Source organism: Hyposmocoma kahamanoa, unplaced genomic scaffold (genome assembly GCF_003589595.1).
Source record: "Hyposmocoma kahamanoa isolate Upper Pololo Valley unplaced genomic scaffold, ASM358959v1 64, whole genome shotgun sequence".
Classification (NCBI taxonomy): Eukaryota; Metazoa; Arthropoda; class Insecta; order Lepidoptera; family Cosmopterigidae; genus Hyposmocoma; species Hyposmocoma kahamanoa.
This window is the reverse complement of record NW_020653852.1, coordinates 17,477,154-17,497,053: the sequence shown is the minus strand read 5'-3', so window position 1 is coordinate 17,497,053 and position 19,900 is coordinate 17,477,154. Positions and strand designations below refer to the sequence as shown.

Sequence of the window (19,900 nt, the reverse complement as noted above, 5' to 3'; positions counted from 1 at the left end):
AGCCTTTGTTGTATCTCTATCTAAATGTAACAATGTTATTATTATTATTGATAATTGTTGAAAAAGACGGGGAAATCAATAACATTCCGACCTGCATTAATTTCAAGTAGCTCATTTCGTGCATTGGTTTTTGAATCTAGAATGTCATCCATACGCTGATGACACAGCTCTTGTTTTTCGGGTGCCTCATGGGACGAGGTACGTGAAGAGACTGAGAGAGGGCTTGCCGGAGTCGCTGATTGGCTTGAGACAAACCTTCTTACATTAAACGCCTATAAAACCAATTACATATGTTTCTCGATGTACAGTAGTACACAGCCAGGCAGCGACTTTGGGTTAAAAGTTCATAGATTCATGGAAGAATCACGGCGCAAAATTGTGACTGTGCACATATTGTTAAGTATCCTCCACTAAATATCTGGGTGTTATAATAGACCAACGTCTTTCCTGGTACGCGCATATTGAGCAAGTAGCTAATAGAATCCGGAAATTAACATGGATGTTTAAAATTCTTAGACATATAGCAACAAAAGAGTTAATAATTATTATCTATCTCGCTCTGGCTCAGTCTGTGATCACTTACTCTATTTCTGTGTGGGGAGGGGCAGCAAAGACAAAATTTATAGAAATTGAACGGGCTCAGCGGTTTTTATTGAAAGTAATGCTCTTTACATCCTATAGGTTCCCAACTGACCAACTTATACTCGATTAGTAAGCTTCTTTCTGTCAAAAAACTGTACATAGCACAGACTATTGTAAAAGTACATAAACATCTTCCATACGATCCTAACAACGTGAACAGAAGAAGACAATACCTTGTTGTCCCCCGACATATTGTAAAAACAACATTTGCCAGTCGTCAACTTAAAAAGCAATCAACTCATTTATATAACCGTATAAATAAAATCTTAAACATCTATCACATGAACTTACATGACTGTAAAAGATCTGTAGTTCAATGGCTACATAAGTTAAATTATGAAGAGACTGAGGCTCTAATGAAGGTTACTACTTAAGTTATAAAGTAAATACTTTTATACATTACACTTACCTATATACCTTGGTGTATACAACATATTCTAATCATCGTAGTCTGGGTTTTAACATATGACACACAAAACAAACACACACACACACACGTATATTTCAATATATTTGTATTAGGTTAAGAAAATTGTATATATATATATGTATATACAATATATATATACAGCAAAATATATACAAAATAACAGAGTAATTGTTAAAAGAGACAAACAAGAATAATACAACTTACGTTTCATTGTGGCAAGTTTGTTAACAATCTGATTTCTTGCTTTCATCTGGAAGTTATGCAGCACTTGAGGGTGAGACCAGATCTTTTGCAGCACATGAAAGTCTTTTAGCACACACTGTTTGTTCTGATTTGCATAGTTCTGTACGTAGTATTTGTACAAGTCCCATTGCACGGGAGTTAATGATATGAATAACGTGTATTCATGTTTCGATGGTAGATACGGGTAAAGGACTGATGCTTCTTGTCGCTGAAGACAGCCTTCTAGGACTTTGTGTAGAATATGCGTTCTCTCTTTCATTAGTTTTATATCGGCTTCTATAGAGTCGCGGTGTTGGCCGTTCATTATTGGATTTTCGAATCTGGAAAAATTATTAATCGATTATAATATATTAGTTATAGTCTTTTTTGAAGACGGAGTAAAATGACAGTTCACTACGCAAAAGTGTTGCCCGCTTGCGAGCAGCTAGTGATTGCAGTCGATAAATATTCTGTCGACCATCGACTGAATATTGGTCACGCTTATGGAATAAATATCATCGTCGACCCGTTATTCATTCGACCAATTATTGAAAACAAGTTCATTTAAATTGATAATTTTTGTAAGTTCCTACATAGCATATGCACTGTATAAAGAACGACGTATATGAAAAATACAAAGACGAGACATATTAAGTTTTGAATTCTAATTCAATGTAGATTATCAAAACCGGCCATTCTTGTTAAAATGTATATGAATAAAAAAAATTGATTACGATACAAGTAGGCCAACTATCAAAGTAAGAATAAAGAAGGCAATAACGTAATTAGTAATCATAAGAACGTCGCAACATTTACAATTTCAATCACTTTTGGCATAATTTTATCTTCTTTCACAATCTATCGATAAAACAATCGATAACAACTACATACCTATTTCAAATTTTATGAAACTGGCATCTCGACAAGTGTCATTTTACTCCGACTTCAAAAAAGGCAAACTATAGCCTATATAGAGTCCCACTGCTAGGCACAGGCCTCCTCTCACAATGAGATGGCTTGGGCTGTAGTCCCTACGCGGGCCTAATGCGGATTGGGAACTTCACACGAGTCATTAAATTGACAATTGCACATTTTTCCCGTACAAGCCCTTCGTAAAATTTCAATTTTCATTAAAAAAAGGTTATATCAAGGGCACAGTTCCGTTTATTACTAAATAAAATCCTTGGATATTAATGTTTTTAACATAACAAAAACTTCACATATAACTTTTTATAGTAAAAAAGCTTGCTGTATATTCACCAACGAGTATATAACCAGAAATAGAGACGAAATGTCATTCAATTTATTTGAAAACCAGTCTGCCAAATCATTACGGTGACAACTGCGCTCCGATTGGGCCGTCCGAATTCGAAACAATTGACGGGTGTCGTCAATTGTTTCACTTCAAATCAAACCTTGACTTGAGCTTTGCTATAATGGACGAAAATTGAAAAATTACATATTTTATAATGTTTGTTTTGTAATTAGATGTTTTGCTATTTTTCCCACGCCACCGAATGGACCAACCACCCATTGCTAGAGATATTATTTATATTACAATAAATACAAAATATTTTTGGAATCTACGGACACACAGATCAGTTGTTGGCGCTGGACTATTTCAGCTTTCTAATTTGTGATTTCAGCGCAAATGAGAGTTGATATTCAAAAGTGATATAAGGCCCATTTGCCTGATGAGTTGCCAGGGTTGGATGGCCCTTATTTCGTCTCTATTCTGGTTATATACTCGATGATATTCACCAATTATTGAGATATATTTCCACCAAAAAAAAATGGTTCCATTGGTTATTATGGTAGTTTAATTACAATATAATAACACAAAAAAAGCGCAACTGAATACAATTGTGCCCTGTAGTGCTATTCATGATTCAAATATTAAAAGTCACATTTAAATTAGTTATGCCTTTTATATGAAGTTATAATATTTTAATTTTTTTTCACAGTATGTTAAAAGAGAAAATTACGATATTTTTAAAAACGTCCGATTAAACACATTTATCTACGAATTTAGAGTTTACTGCTTATGCCTTTCTTTCTTCCGAAGGCAGTTTATGTCAACTTACCTATTAGAATACTCAGAATAAGTACCAAGCAGGTTCGGCTTAATGAAGTTGACCATGCAATAGTACTCTCGCAGATTGTTCTGCATCGGTGTACCGGTAAGTACGATGCGGCGTTTGGTCGCCACGCGGCTCATGGCCACAGCAAGCACTGAACAGTCGTTCTTTAGGAGATGTCCTGTAAGTTCAAAATTGAGGAAATTTATTACAGTTTATGCCAACAGCCAAGGCTCAAAACCGCTTATTCCCACTTGTCACTACAGGCTTTGTGACAAACGTGATAAAAGTTGTTGCCAGTGGTGATTTCCACTGAAGACTGATTTTTCCAATTCAGACTGATTTCTTTAATAAGGCTTTTATTATCATTAACCTCGATTTTAATTTTATTCCCTTTCGTTGGCGGCTATAAACAAACATTAATTGGGATTTTTATTCCATTTGCTACAACTGGTAACTACTGGGATATTTTAAATTCCATTTGTCGCCAGTGGCAACAACAGATCTTTTTATCCCATTTGTCATCACCTGGTAAACATATGGGTTTTTTCCCATTTGTCGCCAGTGGAAATCACCACTGTAGGGCTTGCACGATAGGGCGCGACTAGGGCGAGAACGACATAAAGCGAGAGATCTCCCGCATTATGTCGCTCTCGCGCAAGTAGTACCTTGTCGTGTTAGCGATTCTGACAACAATTGAGATTTTTTACCCCATTTATCACCACCTGGTAACTTATGGTTTTTTTTTCCCATTCGTCGCCAGTGGGAATAAAGCCAGAGACGAGGTGAATGAAGGGTCTGCAAAATGGGACTTTACTTAGCGGTGATTGTAAGCTGAAATATATTTCTTGAATTTTATCATAATAATGTGCAAGACTACCCAGTGGCGTAGCGTCGATTTCTGCTGCCCGGGGCGATTACGACGATTACAAAAGTACATAGTCTGTTCGGAGACCCTCGGCTCGATTGTGTTTTTTATGTTCGCCTGCCGTCGCCACCTTTGTCTTGCTCAGGATAACATTTCCTCAAATAGTGGAATTTATTTTCTAATTTTAAGTAAAAAAAATATGTTCACAAGTTAGAGCTTGGCGCGCTCGCCGCCTCATTGCTGTTCCGCCCGGGGTCATGGCCCCCTTTGCACCCCCCAAGCTACCCCACTGACACAACCACACCAATTACCTGGTCTCAAACGAGGGAATTCCCTGTGCTATGAGTACCAAAGCAACCAAATTAACTCTAGGGCACTACCCAGAACACCCAGATCAGGATCAATTTTAGAATAATTCGTTTCCCATATTGGTTTTAACATTAACCGCTGTCAACTAGAATAATACCAGCGCCATTCAACCATACCAATTACCAGGTAATTCCCGTACTATAAGTACCAGAGCAATGAAATTCACACCGGGGCACTACCCAGAATAGAACGTATTTAGAAAAATTCATTTCTAAAATTATTGAGTGTCTAGCCCAGGACCTCTCATCCAGCGACCACATTGTAAACCATTGGGCCACCGAGGTAGTCTTAAACATTAATGTATTATATATATAAACTGCCTCCGTGGCCGAACGGTTACCATGCCGGACTGCCACGCAAAGGTCCCAGGTTCGATTCCCGGACCGGGAGAAATATTTGTATGACCTACATTTATTTCTCTCGTGAGTTTGGGTGTAATTTGTGGTTGTCTATGTGTGTGTCCATGGCACCCGCGACACAGGGTTTCCCTAGTGCGGGGTTATGTTGAGTGTGTGCGTTATTACTATTACTATTATAACGTAAAACAATGTTATTAAACTGTACCAAAATCGTATTCATTTGGCTTTGGTATAATAAAAATATATTAATTTTAAAATAATAATATTAATTGTTCGTTGTGGAATAACTAGTTAAGACGAATGGCTTTAATGTCATTTCTGGATATCAATGTCATTTCTGAATTGGACGATGTTGATTTTTGATTGTTATTAAAAATTAGACAGCAATAATTTTAATTAGGCGCTCAACTTGTTCGTCCCGTCAACTAATATTATAAAAAATATATTTTGAATGAAAACATTCAAAACTTACGATTGAAAATATAATTAAAAAATTCAGGTTTTGGATACACATTATGCTAAAAAGATTGCCAGATTGTGCACCATCACTAAATCAGTATGTAATGAACAAAACTTGTTTTCTAGAATCGACTAAAACTATTTTCAACTTCTAGGAACTTATTGAATATAAAATATATATTTCTTTATAGAATATTATGATTTTTTGGACCACCATGATATTTCTATATTTTTTGTGAAAATATTCCACTAAAGGTCTACCGCTTAACTGAGTCGATTACTAACGTATCTGCGCAATGCGGGAGGAATGACAGTTCACGCAACAAAATGTCGTGTTGCACACGAGATAATTTCAACAAGATTTTTCTGATGATATTCAGTAAGAAGTTGATTTAAAAAAATGCCAAATAGCTTGATTATTCGTTTCTATTATCAATGAAATAGTTTTTTTTATTCTCGTTTCACTTAATTTGCTAAGTATTTTTTTCAATCAACTTGTTATTGAATATCGTCAGAAAATTTTTTAGAAATTATATATTATATATTACACAGAGAAATCCTAAAATCTGCTGACGCGGTCTGTAGCTCAGTTGGTAAGAGTAGCCGCGTTAATGCAACAGACGCTGGTTCGAGTACCAGTCCGATCGAAGGAATTTTGCTTTGTGTCTATTCTAGGAATTCCTTATTTTTGCAATATACAGAACTGCAAAAGAACGAAATACTCCGCCGGCATCTGTATTTTCCGAAAGCTACAATTTAACGAAACAACGTAGGCCATATTGTCGCTTTTTTTCAAGATACCAAACGGCGGAACGAGCAAATCGGGCTACTGGAGGAGCGACACGCCTACCCATAACAGTGGCAGTGCTACTCAGAGATTTAAATCGCAAAGATCTGAGGAATATTGCCAGTGCACCCGTCACCCCGAGACATAAATTGACAAGTTCCAATGTGGCTATAATACGTAACTATAATTTCGCTTAACATCGGGAGGTTGCGGCCAAACGTTCGTTATCTTATGAATTTAAAAAAATCATAAGATTATTAATTAAATAAGATAATTAAAATTTCCTTCTTGGGCAATCGCGGATGGCGATCTAGTATTGTCATTTGTTAAAAGTAACTGTTTACCTTCATCACAAACAATTATATCCGGCCCGGGATCCAACAAGGCCGTGCGGATTTTGTTTATAATCGTTGGCCGAACATCGTCCAACTCCGGGTCCAATGTGCTCAAACTTCGGAAGAGCTCGTAACCAATTATGAATATCCCTCCTCTGGTGTACCAATCTTCGAGTTGGAACGCTCTTTCGTAGGTCTTCTTTAATTTGGATAGCTCGAAGACCTGAAGAATTACAATATTATTTAGTGGAGCGGTAATGTTATGCACGGAGCTAACCGGGTGTTATGTGAGCTTTGCATACCTGCAGTCTCCTTTTTGCTTTGCGCGGCTTGTAATTAATGTTTTGTAATTATTTAGTAAAAAATTGTTACAGAATTTGTGCATGTTTATCAAACAAAATTGTAAACCTTCAGCAAAAATAGAGTTAATATTCATGGTTCATGTAAGGTGAATAAGAGCGTAGAAGAAAGGAGATTTGTCAGTACAGCCAATGGAAACACATTCCTCAACATCATGAGATTGAAATGGGTTTCCAAATGTCGGATTTGGCATCCTACTGTGATCACATTCCATGGTCAGATTAATTTTCATGTAAAATTTACTATGTCCCTGAAATGCGTCGATATTTGTGGCAAAATTCTAATTTGTCTTACCTTAATTTCGTTAGTGACTGGCGTAATCCACTTGTGGATCTCGTCGACCCAGTTGAGCACGGTCGACAGAGGGCAGCACACGAGCACTCTGCGCATACCGGCCCGAGGATGTGTTAGCACCTGAAGCAAGCATTAAGCTTCAGATTGCTTTCACTAGGCTACAAAGAGCATGGAATTAAGTCTAATAATATAGTATCTTGTTTTTTTTTAAATAATTAAGGACATAAATTCTCCTCGTATCAAAGTACAAAGTGTAGTGTTTGAGATAGCGGTTACATTGGGAACATCAACATGTCGCGGCAAGAATAGCAAAGGTCTTTTTGCCTCCATGTCCTAAACACTCTGTCTTATCGCGAAATGGCTAACATATCAACGAATTTACATCTAACACAAACCCTCCTTCCCGTGGCCCTACGACGGTTTCTGCATACGACGTGACATCAAAAGAGTGTCTAGTTGTTCCAGTAGTCACTAGTCGTAGTTTAAATAGGTTGATGGAGTAAGGACAATTTGTTCAGGTGGGAATTTTAGCCCGGATTGTTTGTGCGGTGCGATTCAAATGTTAGCTCACCTCATACCCTGTGTGCCCTAGCACTTGCACGCTTGAGGATTTAACCTTTGGCATGATGGCGCTAATGTCGAGATGTTTTTGGACAGTGCAGCGCAATAATGCCAAAATGCATTTTCCCATGAAACTGCGTCAGAAAAATGCATACAATTCTAATTAGGTTTAAATTTTACGATGCAAATCATATATCACTGTTTTCCTCGTGTGTAGCCCTATAGGCTACTCTAGTGCGAATATCATATTCTAATTAAAATAAAAACTTATCCGATGCAGTTCTGATGTGATGAATTTATTTTGTGAATTTTTCTTGTGCCTTCATTAAAGTTATCAACGTAATTGTTTATGTTATAGCTCCGATAATGAGACGCCTTTAAACGACCACCAGCGGCGAGTCCACTTTAAAGTTTAAACCGGCTTTTTTGCTTCTAACAATGTATTAATTACAGTGTATTTTAATACTACACGGGGTTTTTTTATTGTCAAAATTAGTCACTGGATGAGTAATTGATAAACAAAAACACTGAGATACAGCAATCTTGCGCGGTTGAGCACTCATGTAAAGACATTGGAAGGAAAAGGGAAAGACCGCGCGACTGCGCTCATCTCACGCGTGTACAGTCATATACACAAGATACCTGACCCCCAAGCCGACTCTGCTGACCTTTTGGTTCTGAGCACAAAATTACCGACATATACACAAATACCGACACGCGCGATAGAGTGACTGTGTAAAAGGGGCTATTGTCTGTCGAAGTTATAAACTTAAACATGGTGATGTATGTGTATGACTCACCGTATGCAACAGTGCCAGCACCTGCAGCGTCTTGCCGAGCCCCATGCAGTGCGCGAGAATACATCCGCCGCCTGGATGGCCGGCCTCCACGCTCGCCAGGGACTCGAAGCAAGCGTCCCACATGAACTTCACCCCCTCGTACTAATTATCAACAATGTAACTATGGATTAATATTTTTTAAAGAATAAACGTACCTATGTCAGAATGTCACATTGACAACTTTTCAGGAGAGAGGATTAAAGATTCTACAAACGAAATTAGTCGATACCTTTTTTATGCCTAAATAGGAGAGTTATACAATTTCACATATACATAAATTGTTTCATGTGGCTCGGATTATTTTTATAACTTTCATATGATAAAAGCACTTTCGACGTACGATAATATGTGGCTTTATTACATCAAGGGTATGATATATTCTTCTTACCATTTTTTTTAATGTCTAGTGACGGGACGAACGAGTTGTGCACCTGATGGTACGCTACACGCTGATTCATAACAATTCACTCAGAGCGTGCCACTACAATCTAGTGTTATGGATCGGATCGGATTAAATCGTAAAAATCGGAGGGGCACTGCATTGACTTACAATTATATGGACGTCGGGTCCGCGCTAAAAAGTGTCCGCACTTGTAAGGCGCTAAAATCGTATACAGAGCGCCAAACTCCGCTTTAGTCTTCATTTGTTCGACTGACAGCGCGATACTGCGATGACATTACAATTTAAATTTCGAATAGGTTGACTTGGGACATTTTTTTCGTGGTTTTTGTATTAGACCCGTCGTCCATTTATTTGTAAGTCAATGGGGCACTGCCACTGCACTCGTCACCCTGAGAGATAAGTCCCATGACAATTGACAAGTCCCATATGCCTGTAATTTCCCATTTATCTCTAAACCGCTTTAGAAAAGTCTTCTTCCTGTCTTGGATCTACGGTGTCTCATATAGCATATCTTCACTTTAAATGTTCAAGTCCACAGAAAGATGAACTTAATAACAATTTATCGAGTTTCTCGTTTTTCGCAATTGTTACACATTGGAAATTGTTTCTTTAGTAGCAATAGAGCTCCTTGTGAAAGAGTTCATCCAGGGTAGTATTGCCACCTTACCTGTTTCTGCCGCCAAGCAGTAATGTCAGCATTACTGTATTCCGGTTTTGAAGGGTAAGGGTGCTGGTGAAATTGTAGCCACATGGGAGTTGTCGACTTACATCTCAGGGTGACGGGCGCAGTGGAAGTGCCCCTCAGATCTTTGCGATTTAAAGCTCTGAGTGGCACTGTAATTGTCATGGACAGGCGTGTAGCTTACCATCATGCGCACGAGTTGTTCGTCCCGTCATTTAAATATTTCAAACAATTTGTTTGAAAGAAACCAACGTTTCGGGCCCTATACAAGTCCTAAAGTCACGTCAACGTTGGTTTCTTTGAAAAAACATAAACATAAATATTTTTAAAATACTCAACAACCTTGCAGGACTATATTACTAACATCACAAACAACAACTTTTGTTCCATGATATTTTACAAAACATAATAAATTTACTCAAAATACACTTTTAAGTTTTTGTTGTACCATCTGACACTTTTTAGAACTGTATTTGGTAGTAAGATAAATTCAAACGCGCAAACGTCCTCTACTCCGCCGACTCCCACCCCCGTTCTGCACGGAGTTATTACGTTTAGGGCGATCTATTCAAATATATTTTATTTTTGTTTGTAAGTCAAATCTGATTAATTATTAAAAGTCATAGAACAAAAGTTGTTGTTTATGATGTTAGTAATATAGTCCTGAGTGGTTGTTAGTATATTAAAAATAACCTTGTATACGCGATTTAGATCCGAAGAAATAGTATCATTCCCAATTTATAACAAGTATTAACAATGGTGGATTTGCAGTCTAGGCCCTAGGCCCCTGGCGATATAGTCAGTACCAGCCGCCCCTTTCTCAGCACTCATCATTATACTGGTAGACTACATAATGAATTTACTTTATTGCCAATTTTTATCGAAATCGATTCAGAAATTTACTATTTAATATTTTTAATATTTTTCTCGAACATTGATTTGATATATGTCTGTTAGTTTACGAGGCGCACGCCAGTAAAGCGCCCAGCCGGCATGATTTTTTCCGACATCTTCAACATTTATCGTCATATTTGAGCCAACTTACACTAAACCTAAATAAATTATACAGTGAAACCTTCCATCGTCTGTCTATTGGTGGAAACCGCATGAAAATCCGGTCACTAGTTTTTTAATTTATCTATATATGTAGTGACGTAGTGATTATACAATACATTGTAGATATGTAACATATCTATATTTTATACAAAAAATGTACGAAAGATTATTGTTATACGATGCGGTGCAGTGCGGCCCGCCATAATGTGCGTGAGCCTTTAGAATATTTAGGTACTTTTGAGTTATTTCTTGTTGTCAGCAGTGAATTTTTTGTAACGATTGGCCGCGCCTAATATCTGGCCGCCCTAGGTAAATTTTCATTTCATTTTCAAAAAATTTCCATAATATGCACAATATATATTATCCTCTAGGGTAATAAATTTTTTGCATGCATTTTTTGTTAAATATATTATCCTCTAGAATAAAGACAAACCTGATGCGCCTTCATGACTTTAGTGAAAAAGGAATGAACAGTGACGACGGGCTGCTGCATTTCCAAGTCATACTCGAGGCATACTTCATCATTGATCACCAATACGTTTACACCTTCCTCTACTCCGAGTAATTCTCTCTGCAAACAATGAATACATTTGTGAACACGGATATTTAAAAATATAATATCGCTTTGGTTGATTCCTCATAACAGCGAAAGTATTGAACCAATCACTTTGGAAAAAATATATAGTAAAATTGAGGATGTAACATGATTCCTAAAACTTTTCACAACACGAAAATCGCAGTATTCAATAGGTACTTTACATATACCAATTATTTCTTTATATCAACAGAACTAAATAGTACACGTATACTATGCGATATACATTTTGCAAATGGCTTTAATTTCTTTTGTAAAAAATAAATTATGAAATAAAGCCAGTAGCCCTGCCGCTCGACCCAATCAAAATGAATCGTGTTAGTACGGGAAAAATTGGAATACGAGCTGAGGCAGTATCAACTTTTAAGCAAACATGAGATTAACTGCTATATTCGCATAGCGCGCTAAATGTTAAATGCTAAATTTGTATGGCGTGCTATTTAAAGTGTTATAATTATAACGGTTCAATGTCGGTTCAAGTTGAAGCGAGATAGACTTACTAAGTTATAGATTATAGCGTCTATGATCTATATAGGCCACGGTTTTTGATGGTTAGTTACCACCGATTTCATTATCTATTTTTTAATTTTGTAACTAACTATAAATTAAAAAGAGATAGGTTTTTATAAGATAAATCAATGAGCTTCACCTTAATACTTTATAAGGACTGTTCTGAATGGTCTAATTTAATTTACTTAAATCTGTACCAAATCGCATATATAAGTTACAGGAGTATAAAAGTTCATTGATTGATTGATTTCATAGATTTGTAAAATTAATTATATTTACATGTTTTATCTCTATGTTATTTTTTCCATTTTTCATTTTTTTCTGTTTACGCTTTTTTGTTTGCCTAATATTTACAGATTTGATCCTTTCTGTTACAAATATTACAATAACTAATTAAGTAAACAAAAACCTAAGTAAATAGATCTTAATTTAATTCGCTTTAACACACAAAATTTTGCCAACATTCCGTGACCGTCAGGATGGCTGGTCACCTGTCGCATCTGGCACTGAATCTATATTCGAGAATTGCTACCTATTTGCTACCTTTTCTAATTAATTGCTACCTTTGATATTTTCGGAGAAATAAAAAAATTGACCAGCCAGAGTGGCTGGTTCAGCATGAAGGGAGCAGACTTTCCAGAAGTATATATTACCAATAATTGCTACCTATTTGCTACCTTCACGAATTAAAGGTATACGCTTATTATCTACATTAGTTAAAAAAATATAACCGACTGAAAATTTTATAAAGAAGTGCATGATAAAATTTAAAAAGCCAAAGTGTTTAGTGCTTTATTGCAATAAAACAAAGGGCAGGCATTGGTATTTCTTCGTAAAATTTTCAATCGTTTATATTTTTTTAACTAATGTAGATACGAAGCGTATACCTTTAATTCGCGAAGGTAGCAAATAGGTAGCAATTATTGGCAATACACACTTTTGGAAAATCTGCTCCCTTCATGCTGAACAATGTGGCGATCAGTCATCCTGACGTCAGAATGGCTGGTCAATTTTTTTTTGTTGGTCATCGTTTGAAACAATTACATATTAGCTCTCCATTTTTAGCAGCTTTATTTGTTTCAAATTGTAATTTATTTTGTTATTTTTTTATTTAACGTTATAATTTGCGCTATATGTTATATTAACCATCTCCACTCTTAAGGCGAAATGATTTTAATTGATGTGAAGTAAACGCGGAGAGGTGCACCTATAAATTGATTGCACGATATTTAAATTCCTTTTAGAAATAAAACATACTCTCTTACTGTAAAATAGACTCATAGTTACGGAACACGGGAGAGAAAATTTTATTTAAATACCTCTAATAACAATAAAATTAAACTGATTTTTATGTAGATGAACATAGCAAAAACGATGGACGTTTTGCCGAAATTTGTGTTTATTTTTATCGAGCGAAGTTTAGTCAAAGTGTTTGGCAGTGTTTGGCTTAGAAGAGTTTTGGTCCCCTTAGTTCTCTACCGGTGGGCTCTGTTTTTATTATCACTTAAAAAAAACAAGTTGAAATCAATCTTTTGTAACGTCGATAAACCGATTGTCCGTGTGGTCGAAAAACTAATGTTTATTTTCTCACTTTACCTTAAATCTCAACTAAAACTATAAATAACCATTGAATATAATAGTTTGATTTAAAAACTTACCAATTTTGTTTGCCTTTGATTTAATCTGCGTTTTCTTTCGAATTCTTCCATATTTGCGATCACTGTGCTCCTGGCTAATGATTTTTTATCTATAACCTGTAAAATTATGACATAAGTTACAATACTGTAGTCAGGGGCAGGGGCAATAGCTTACGCGACTTTTCGCCATAACGTAACAGGATACAACTTTATGACGTAAGCGCCATACTTACCAACCAACAATACACATATGACGTTCGATCATTATTGAAGGTACACATTATATAGAAGAAAACAGAAGATCGATTATTATTTCATTTGGTCGTATGGCAATAACAAGTAGTACTTAAAATTTAACAAAGTTTGCAAGAGTTTATAGTGAAAAAAATCTGGTCTCGTTTATGAAAATAAACAGAACCGATTTTTACCACTTATAATGCTGAAAAACTGGTCGTCATGAATCATCTACCTTTATTGAAATTTGAATACTAAATTTACAGATAACGTTATCTAACTTCATAGTTCTTTCAGTTACAAGTAATAAAGAGATTGCCAACGATCCTGTAGTTGCCGTTTATCCTATTACTATCCTCTTTAGGCAATAAATCAGTTTATTTGGCGTACTGATTTAGAATTTTTCTCAATTTTCAACATCCGGTATCTAACCGGATATAGTAAAAATAGGCCGGATAGTTGCCGGATATCCGTTTCAACCCTAAAAATAATGCATCTACCACTATTTTCGAGGTTTTGCGCGAGATAATTGACACAACCATAACGTACAAAGCCAAAATGGCGGACTCAGCTCAAATATGCGAAACTCCGCGTACTGTTGGCACACGTGACACGCCCTCTAAGCGATTCTGCTGTATTTATTGTTTTGTCAGCCCTTTTAGGATTACGCCAGTATCGAATTTTTCGCTTAGTAATTTTATAGGCTTCTACAGGTTCTGCTATTCAACGAGTATTGAGAAGTACCATATGAGAGAGAATAAGCTTTCGTATTAAATTTTGATATTGTTGCAGAACTGTTGGCTTATCTAGAGAAGAACATATATAATATGTATAAATAATGTGCCAAATAAGATCGTAAATTGTATGTGAGTTGCGCTCATCAGTTCAAAATATAATTCTTAGGCCGCGATTAAAGGTTAAAAATAAAAAGAAATGTTATATTCATTTACCTTTCTAATATTACGACGACCTGTAAACAAACTTTGTCCTTGTCTTTTCGTTGAATGGGACGGTTCGCCATACAGCTCATGTGATAATACTCTGAAATAATGTAAACCACACCATATAGTGCACAACATGGATGGACCGCACACTTTTGGTATATTGCACGAAACCGTGTCACCACCACCATCCTTTAAAGGTCATTGTCTACCTAAACGGAATGACGAAGAGTAAAAGTATTCCGTTGTTGTTCTTCACGATGTTTTGTCAAAATATCGGATTGCAGTCTCTTTTCTCACTCATTAACCGACTTCAAAAATGGAGGAGGTTCTCAATTCGACTGTATGTTTTTTTTGTATGTATGTTCTTGACCGATTCGAGTCGTTACACACGGCGACTTTTAGCAGCGACGCAAACGCGATATAAACGCGATGCAATCGCAATACAAACGCGGTCCACGTTTTAAAAAAAATATCTTATTTATTTATCTAATGAATTTATTAATTTCCCTTTTAAATTTACAATTAACAAAACAAAATAATGTGCAAAAACAAAAACGTACATAATTATTCAACCTAAGCAACTGTATCGGTGCAGTCGCGCGTTTGCTTCCATGCAATCGCCTATAAATCGCAAGTGTAGCAAAGCAATCGCGCGTTTCACGAACGCGAGTTTGCATAGCTGCTAATTACACCGTGTGTAACCACTCTTAGGCTTCACTTATTAGTCATTCACCGCTGGAAATACGGAATATATATATATTTTAATTTAGTTACTAATTCAGAACGTGCTAAGCGACGCAGAAAACCAGATTCTAAAATTTTATAATCATTTTACCATATAAAAATAAAAGGACAATGTTAATGATTTCTTCAATTCCATTAATTCAATGTGACGAATTCTCTCTATGACCATAAATCTAAACAGTCACATTTTTTTAATGACTGACCCCTCTTTCTCTTGAGACATAAAATAAATTAAATCGATTGATATTTTAATCTGTTCTACACTCAGTGTTGGGCAAAATTTAATTGTGCAGGTAATTAAAGATTGACAATTAATTAATTGTCAATTGCGAAACAGCAACTAACAATTGATTAATTGTTAATTGCGAGAACACAATTAACAAATAATTATTTCATAATTGCTGTGTGGGGGTGGGTGGGGAGTGAGTGGGGAGTGAGTGAGGAGTGAGTGAGTGAGTGCCTTCGTGGCCGAATATAGCATGGGCAATATACTGTAATTGGGGTGCTCCCGTAACGAATATGGCACTCCTTTCTAAATGCAGGATGGCGGGCACGACTTATCAAATAATGGCAAGTTGGGTATCGTTTTCGAGGTATTTTGGGGTGCTCATTACGAATATAGCATTTATTTCTAAATCCAAGATGACGAACACGACTTTTCTACACACGATCTAATCCTAAGAGCAGGCAGGAGCCAATAAAAAAGGAGGAGAGCCACCAAAGAACTTTAAAGTCACTCCATTGACCGGAAAACTCATGGTCACAATTTTTTGGGACTCAAAGGGAATTTTTTGCTCATTGAGTACACAGAAAAAGATCTAGTATTACTACCGCATCTTAAGCAAACATTCAGCGTAATCTGAAAGAAGCTATTAAAGAGAAAAGACGTGGACAATTGACCGCAGGTGTGTTGCGCGTCCACGGCAACTCGCTCATACAGTGCGTGTTGCAAAGGCTGCTGTGCGTGACTGTGGCTTTGAAGAAACGAACCATCCACCCTAGAGCCCAGACTTGGCCTCCAATGACTACTTTCTGTTCCCAAATCTTAAAAAAGATCTTCGTGGAAAGTGTTTTTCCGGCGATGAAGAGATGTAGGCGGCAATTAACGCACCTTCCTTCGCGTTTGGATACCACTTTCCACTTAACATCAGGTGGAGTGGAGTCATTTGCCTGTCATGTATAAAGAAAAAAAAAAAACACTTTTCAGACAAAGTAGAAAAATATTTTTTAGAAAGTATTGAAAAATTTATTTCCCAATCAAAGTAGTGTATTGAGGTTATGGGAAACTATATTGAAAAATAAATTTTACTTCAAAAATTCTGCGTTTTCCTTCATGCCCATACCAAGAATACATTGAACGTCTCTCGTATTTCCTAATCTACCGTTTTAACTGTTTTTGTAATCGATATGTCGTTCGATTAGGTTATTGAAGTTATTTATTCGCGATGCAACGAACACGGTTCAGTGTGGTTTTCGTACAGCTTCACCTAAAATGGCCAGCGAAATTCGCGCGTGCAGTTGTTTCTAGTAAATTTTATATGAAAACCGCGCCGCCGTGCCAACTGGCGTTCGATATGCAAAGCTCCAAAATTAATCATAATTTGTTCAATTAGATAGGGTATATGACAAAACACGAGTAGGATTTACCTTAACTGTTTCTCCCTCTCTAATCTCTGTCTAGAGTTCCTTCCTTTAACGCGGCCAAGCAATCGCTGGTTCCTTCGTCCTTTGCCTTCCTCGCGCCTCACGATAAATTCATTGACTAGCTTCGTGCGCTTAGCGTCGTCCATTCTGACAATTTTAAACAATGAATGAAAATAACAAGCAATGATAGTCGAGAGAGCGTTTGACTTGAAAATACAAGATGTAAGTTGTAGCCCCCGCACCATTCATCAACAGTGAGAAGATGAAAGAAAGCATATTGGGGGAAGTTTACCTTTGTAATAATAATAGGGGTTAAAGTATGAAATTGCCGATTTGTACTGAAAATCTAAATTGTTTATTTTTTAAATTTTTAACAAATTTATTTAATCAAAATAGTTGCCATTATTATCTATACATTGCTGCCATCTAATGGGAAGGTTATTAATGCCTTTGCGATAGAACTCCGACGATCTAGACTGCACAAACTGTGTGAAAGCATTTTGTACTACCTCCTGGGAAGAAAACTTCTTGTCACGTAGATAATTGTCCAAATCACGAAAAAAATGGTAGTCCGTTGGAGCAAGGTCTGGTGAATACGGAGGATGACGAATGGTTTCTAACTGCAGTTCCTGAAGGGTCAAAATGGTTTCTCGTGCTGTGTGAGGTCTCGCGTTGTCGTGGAGCAATAATGGTGAAGATCGATTCATGAGTCGGGGCTGTTTTACTGCTAGTTTTGTCAACATGGTTCGGAGTTCGGCACAATAGACATCTGCCGTTATTGCTTGACCAGATCGGAGAAAACTATAGTGAATAATACCATGCTGAGACCACCAAACAGTTACCATTACCTTCTTATTGGTAAGTTTTGCTTTAGGACACTGTTGTGGCATTTGACCTGGGGTCAGCCATTGCATTTTTCTTTTCCGGTTATCATAAAGAATCCACTTTTCATCACATGTTACAATTCGATCCAATATTCCTTCATTTCTGTACCGGTTCAACAAGGCAACACAAGTTTCAACACGCGTTTCTTTCTGCAGATCAGTCAAATCATGAGGCACCCATTTTTCGTATTTTTTTATTTTATTGATTTGACGCAAGTGAGTCAATATTGTGGGTAAGGTAACGTTAAACCATGCCGCTAATTCCTGGGTAGTTTGACTAGGATCGGCTTCCACTATCTCTCTTAATTCATCGTTATTCACCTGTGTTGGTGGGCGGTCTTCCTCGTGCCTCGTTCTTTAAGTCGAAATTTCCATCACGAAAGCGTTTAAACCAAAATCGCACGGTGCGTTCATTAGTAGACCCCTCTCCAAACGCAGCATTGATATTGCGGGCTGTTTCTGCCGCGTTAGTTCCGCGTCGGAACTCGTATTCAAAAATCACTCGAATTTTCGCAGTATCCATCTTTCTTGTCTAAATTGAATAACAAAAACAATTGAAAGTCGATATTCAAATGTTTCAAATTTAAAAAAAAAAAATCACAAACCATTTGAAAAAAGTTTCATTCGAAAACCTCAAACCATGAAGATTCTATGAAAATTCAAAGAACCTATTGCAATAAAACGGCAATTTCATACTTTAACCCCTAATACAATTACTTTAAACTGTTAGGTATTTGGAAGTAACCAAAGTGATCAAGTAGTTGTAATTGTACTTTTTCTCTTCTTTTGGTATTATAATACTGTTGTTTATTGCAGGTAACTGCTAATAACTAGTAATAGTAAATGAAAAAATATACATAATATAGAAGAATAAAATATTACATGGCGGTTTCCTGTTTCTTTTCCATTCTTTTTAATAGTTTCTCTTTTGTATAGACCCACTGCTTCTCTTCATCCGACAAATCATCGTCGCCTTTGATGCGATCTCGAGTGGAGCAGCTTTTTGACCCGCTTTTCTGAAATATGCACGAAAGTTACAAAATGTTTAGGTAGCACAAGTATACATCATGTTTAACACATTGAATGCATCAAGCTTTAAACTGGAGTGCTATGTTCCATTGCACTACGAGCGATATTTGAATAAAAGTGTCAAGCTTGTAGTAATCATGTCTTATTATGGAGAGCAAAAAGAACATAATGATAATAATAATAATAACTGAAACGTGGTTTATAAAAAAGTACCTAAATTCAATTTGTATTGTATAAAGTAAAAAGTCACTAACCTTCTTACTCTTATGAGAAATCTGTCCCTTTCCACTGGTTTCCGGTACTTCAACATTCATGTTTACCGGTGCGTGCAATAAATGAAGTTCTTTTTTCATCATCTTGTCTGCAGTCAATGTCAAGTTCTCAGGATCCTCAACTTTCTTTTCCGGAGTTTTATTTTTGTGTTTCTTTTTCTTAATTGGTTTATCTTCGTCAATAACTTCATCTTTAATTTTTGATATTGGATTGTCAGAATCACTGTCGTTCATAAGAGAATTTTTGGCAAAATTGTTCTCCGATGCTGCTTGGTTAGTTGTAACCTGAAAAAAGTGTTAACTATAATTTAAATATGTAAGATTTTTTTAAATTCTTTTACCTAACTACACTACGGCTACTATGAGAACCATGTCTCTCTAACTTACAGAACAAGGGATCTTATCTACCTATAGCTATAACTTACCATCATTGAAATGTCGTCATCAACATTCACTCCCTCATCTTCGGATGGTGAGAATTCATTTAAGGGTTCAGAAAAAGTTGGGCTTACAGCTTTGGCGGTGTCACAATTCTTCTCAGATTCTATCGTATTTTTAGCTTTACTTCTCGGTTTACCTTTGGCTTCTTTAAGATTGGTTGATCTACCTAACGTATTCAAATTTATGAGCCTGAAAAAAGAAGTAAATATAAATTAAACAATG

General features: G+C 36.4%; 1 protein-coding gene across 1 annotated transcript in view; it reads right to left on the bottom strand.

The window, feature by feature from the left end:
* LOC113230919 overlaps window positions 1-19,900 on the bottom strand; it is a 41,070-nt gene that overhangs the window by 15,100 nt on the left and 6,070 nt on the right. The window contains exons 2-13 of the mRNA XM_026465029.1: window positions 19,663-19,867; window positions 19,220-19,522; window positions 18,819-18,952; window positions 17,056-17,199; window positions 14,671-14,761; window positions 13,508-13,603; window positions 11,178-11,315; window positions 8,565-8,705; window positions 7,204-7,323; window positions 6,559-6,772; window positions 3,379-3,553; window positions 1,277-1,635 (exon numbers count right to left, since the gene is read on the bottom strand). Coding sequence (XP_026320814.1) covers window positions 1,277-1,635; window positions 3,379-3,553; window positions 6,559-6,772; window positions 7,204-7,323; window positions 8,565-8,705; window positions 11,178-11,315; window positions 13,508-13,603; window positions 14,671-14,761; window positions 17,056-17,199; window positions 18,819-18,952; window positions 19,220-19,522; window positions 19,663-19,867 — 2,120 coding nt within the window. The remainder of the gene's footprint in view (window positions 1-1,276; window positions 1,636-3,378; window positions 3,554-6,558; window positions 6,773-7,203; window positions 7,324-8,564; window positions 8,706-11,177; window positions 11,316-13,507; window positions 13,604-14,670; window positions 14,762-17,055; window positions 17,200-18,818; window positions 18,953-19,219; window positions 19,523-19,662; window positions 19,868-19,900) is intronic.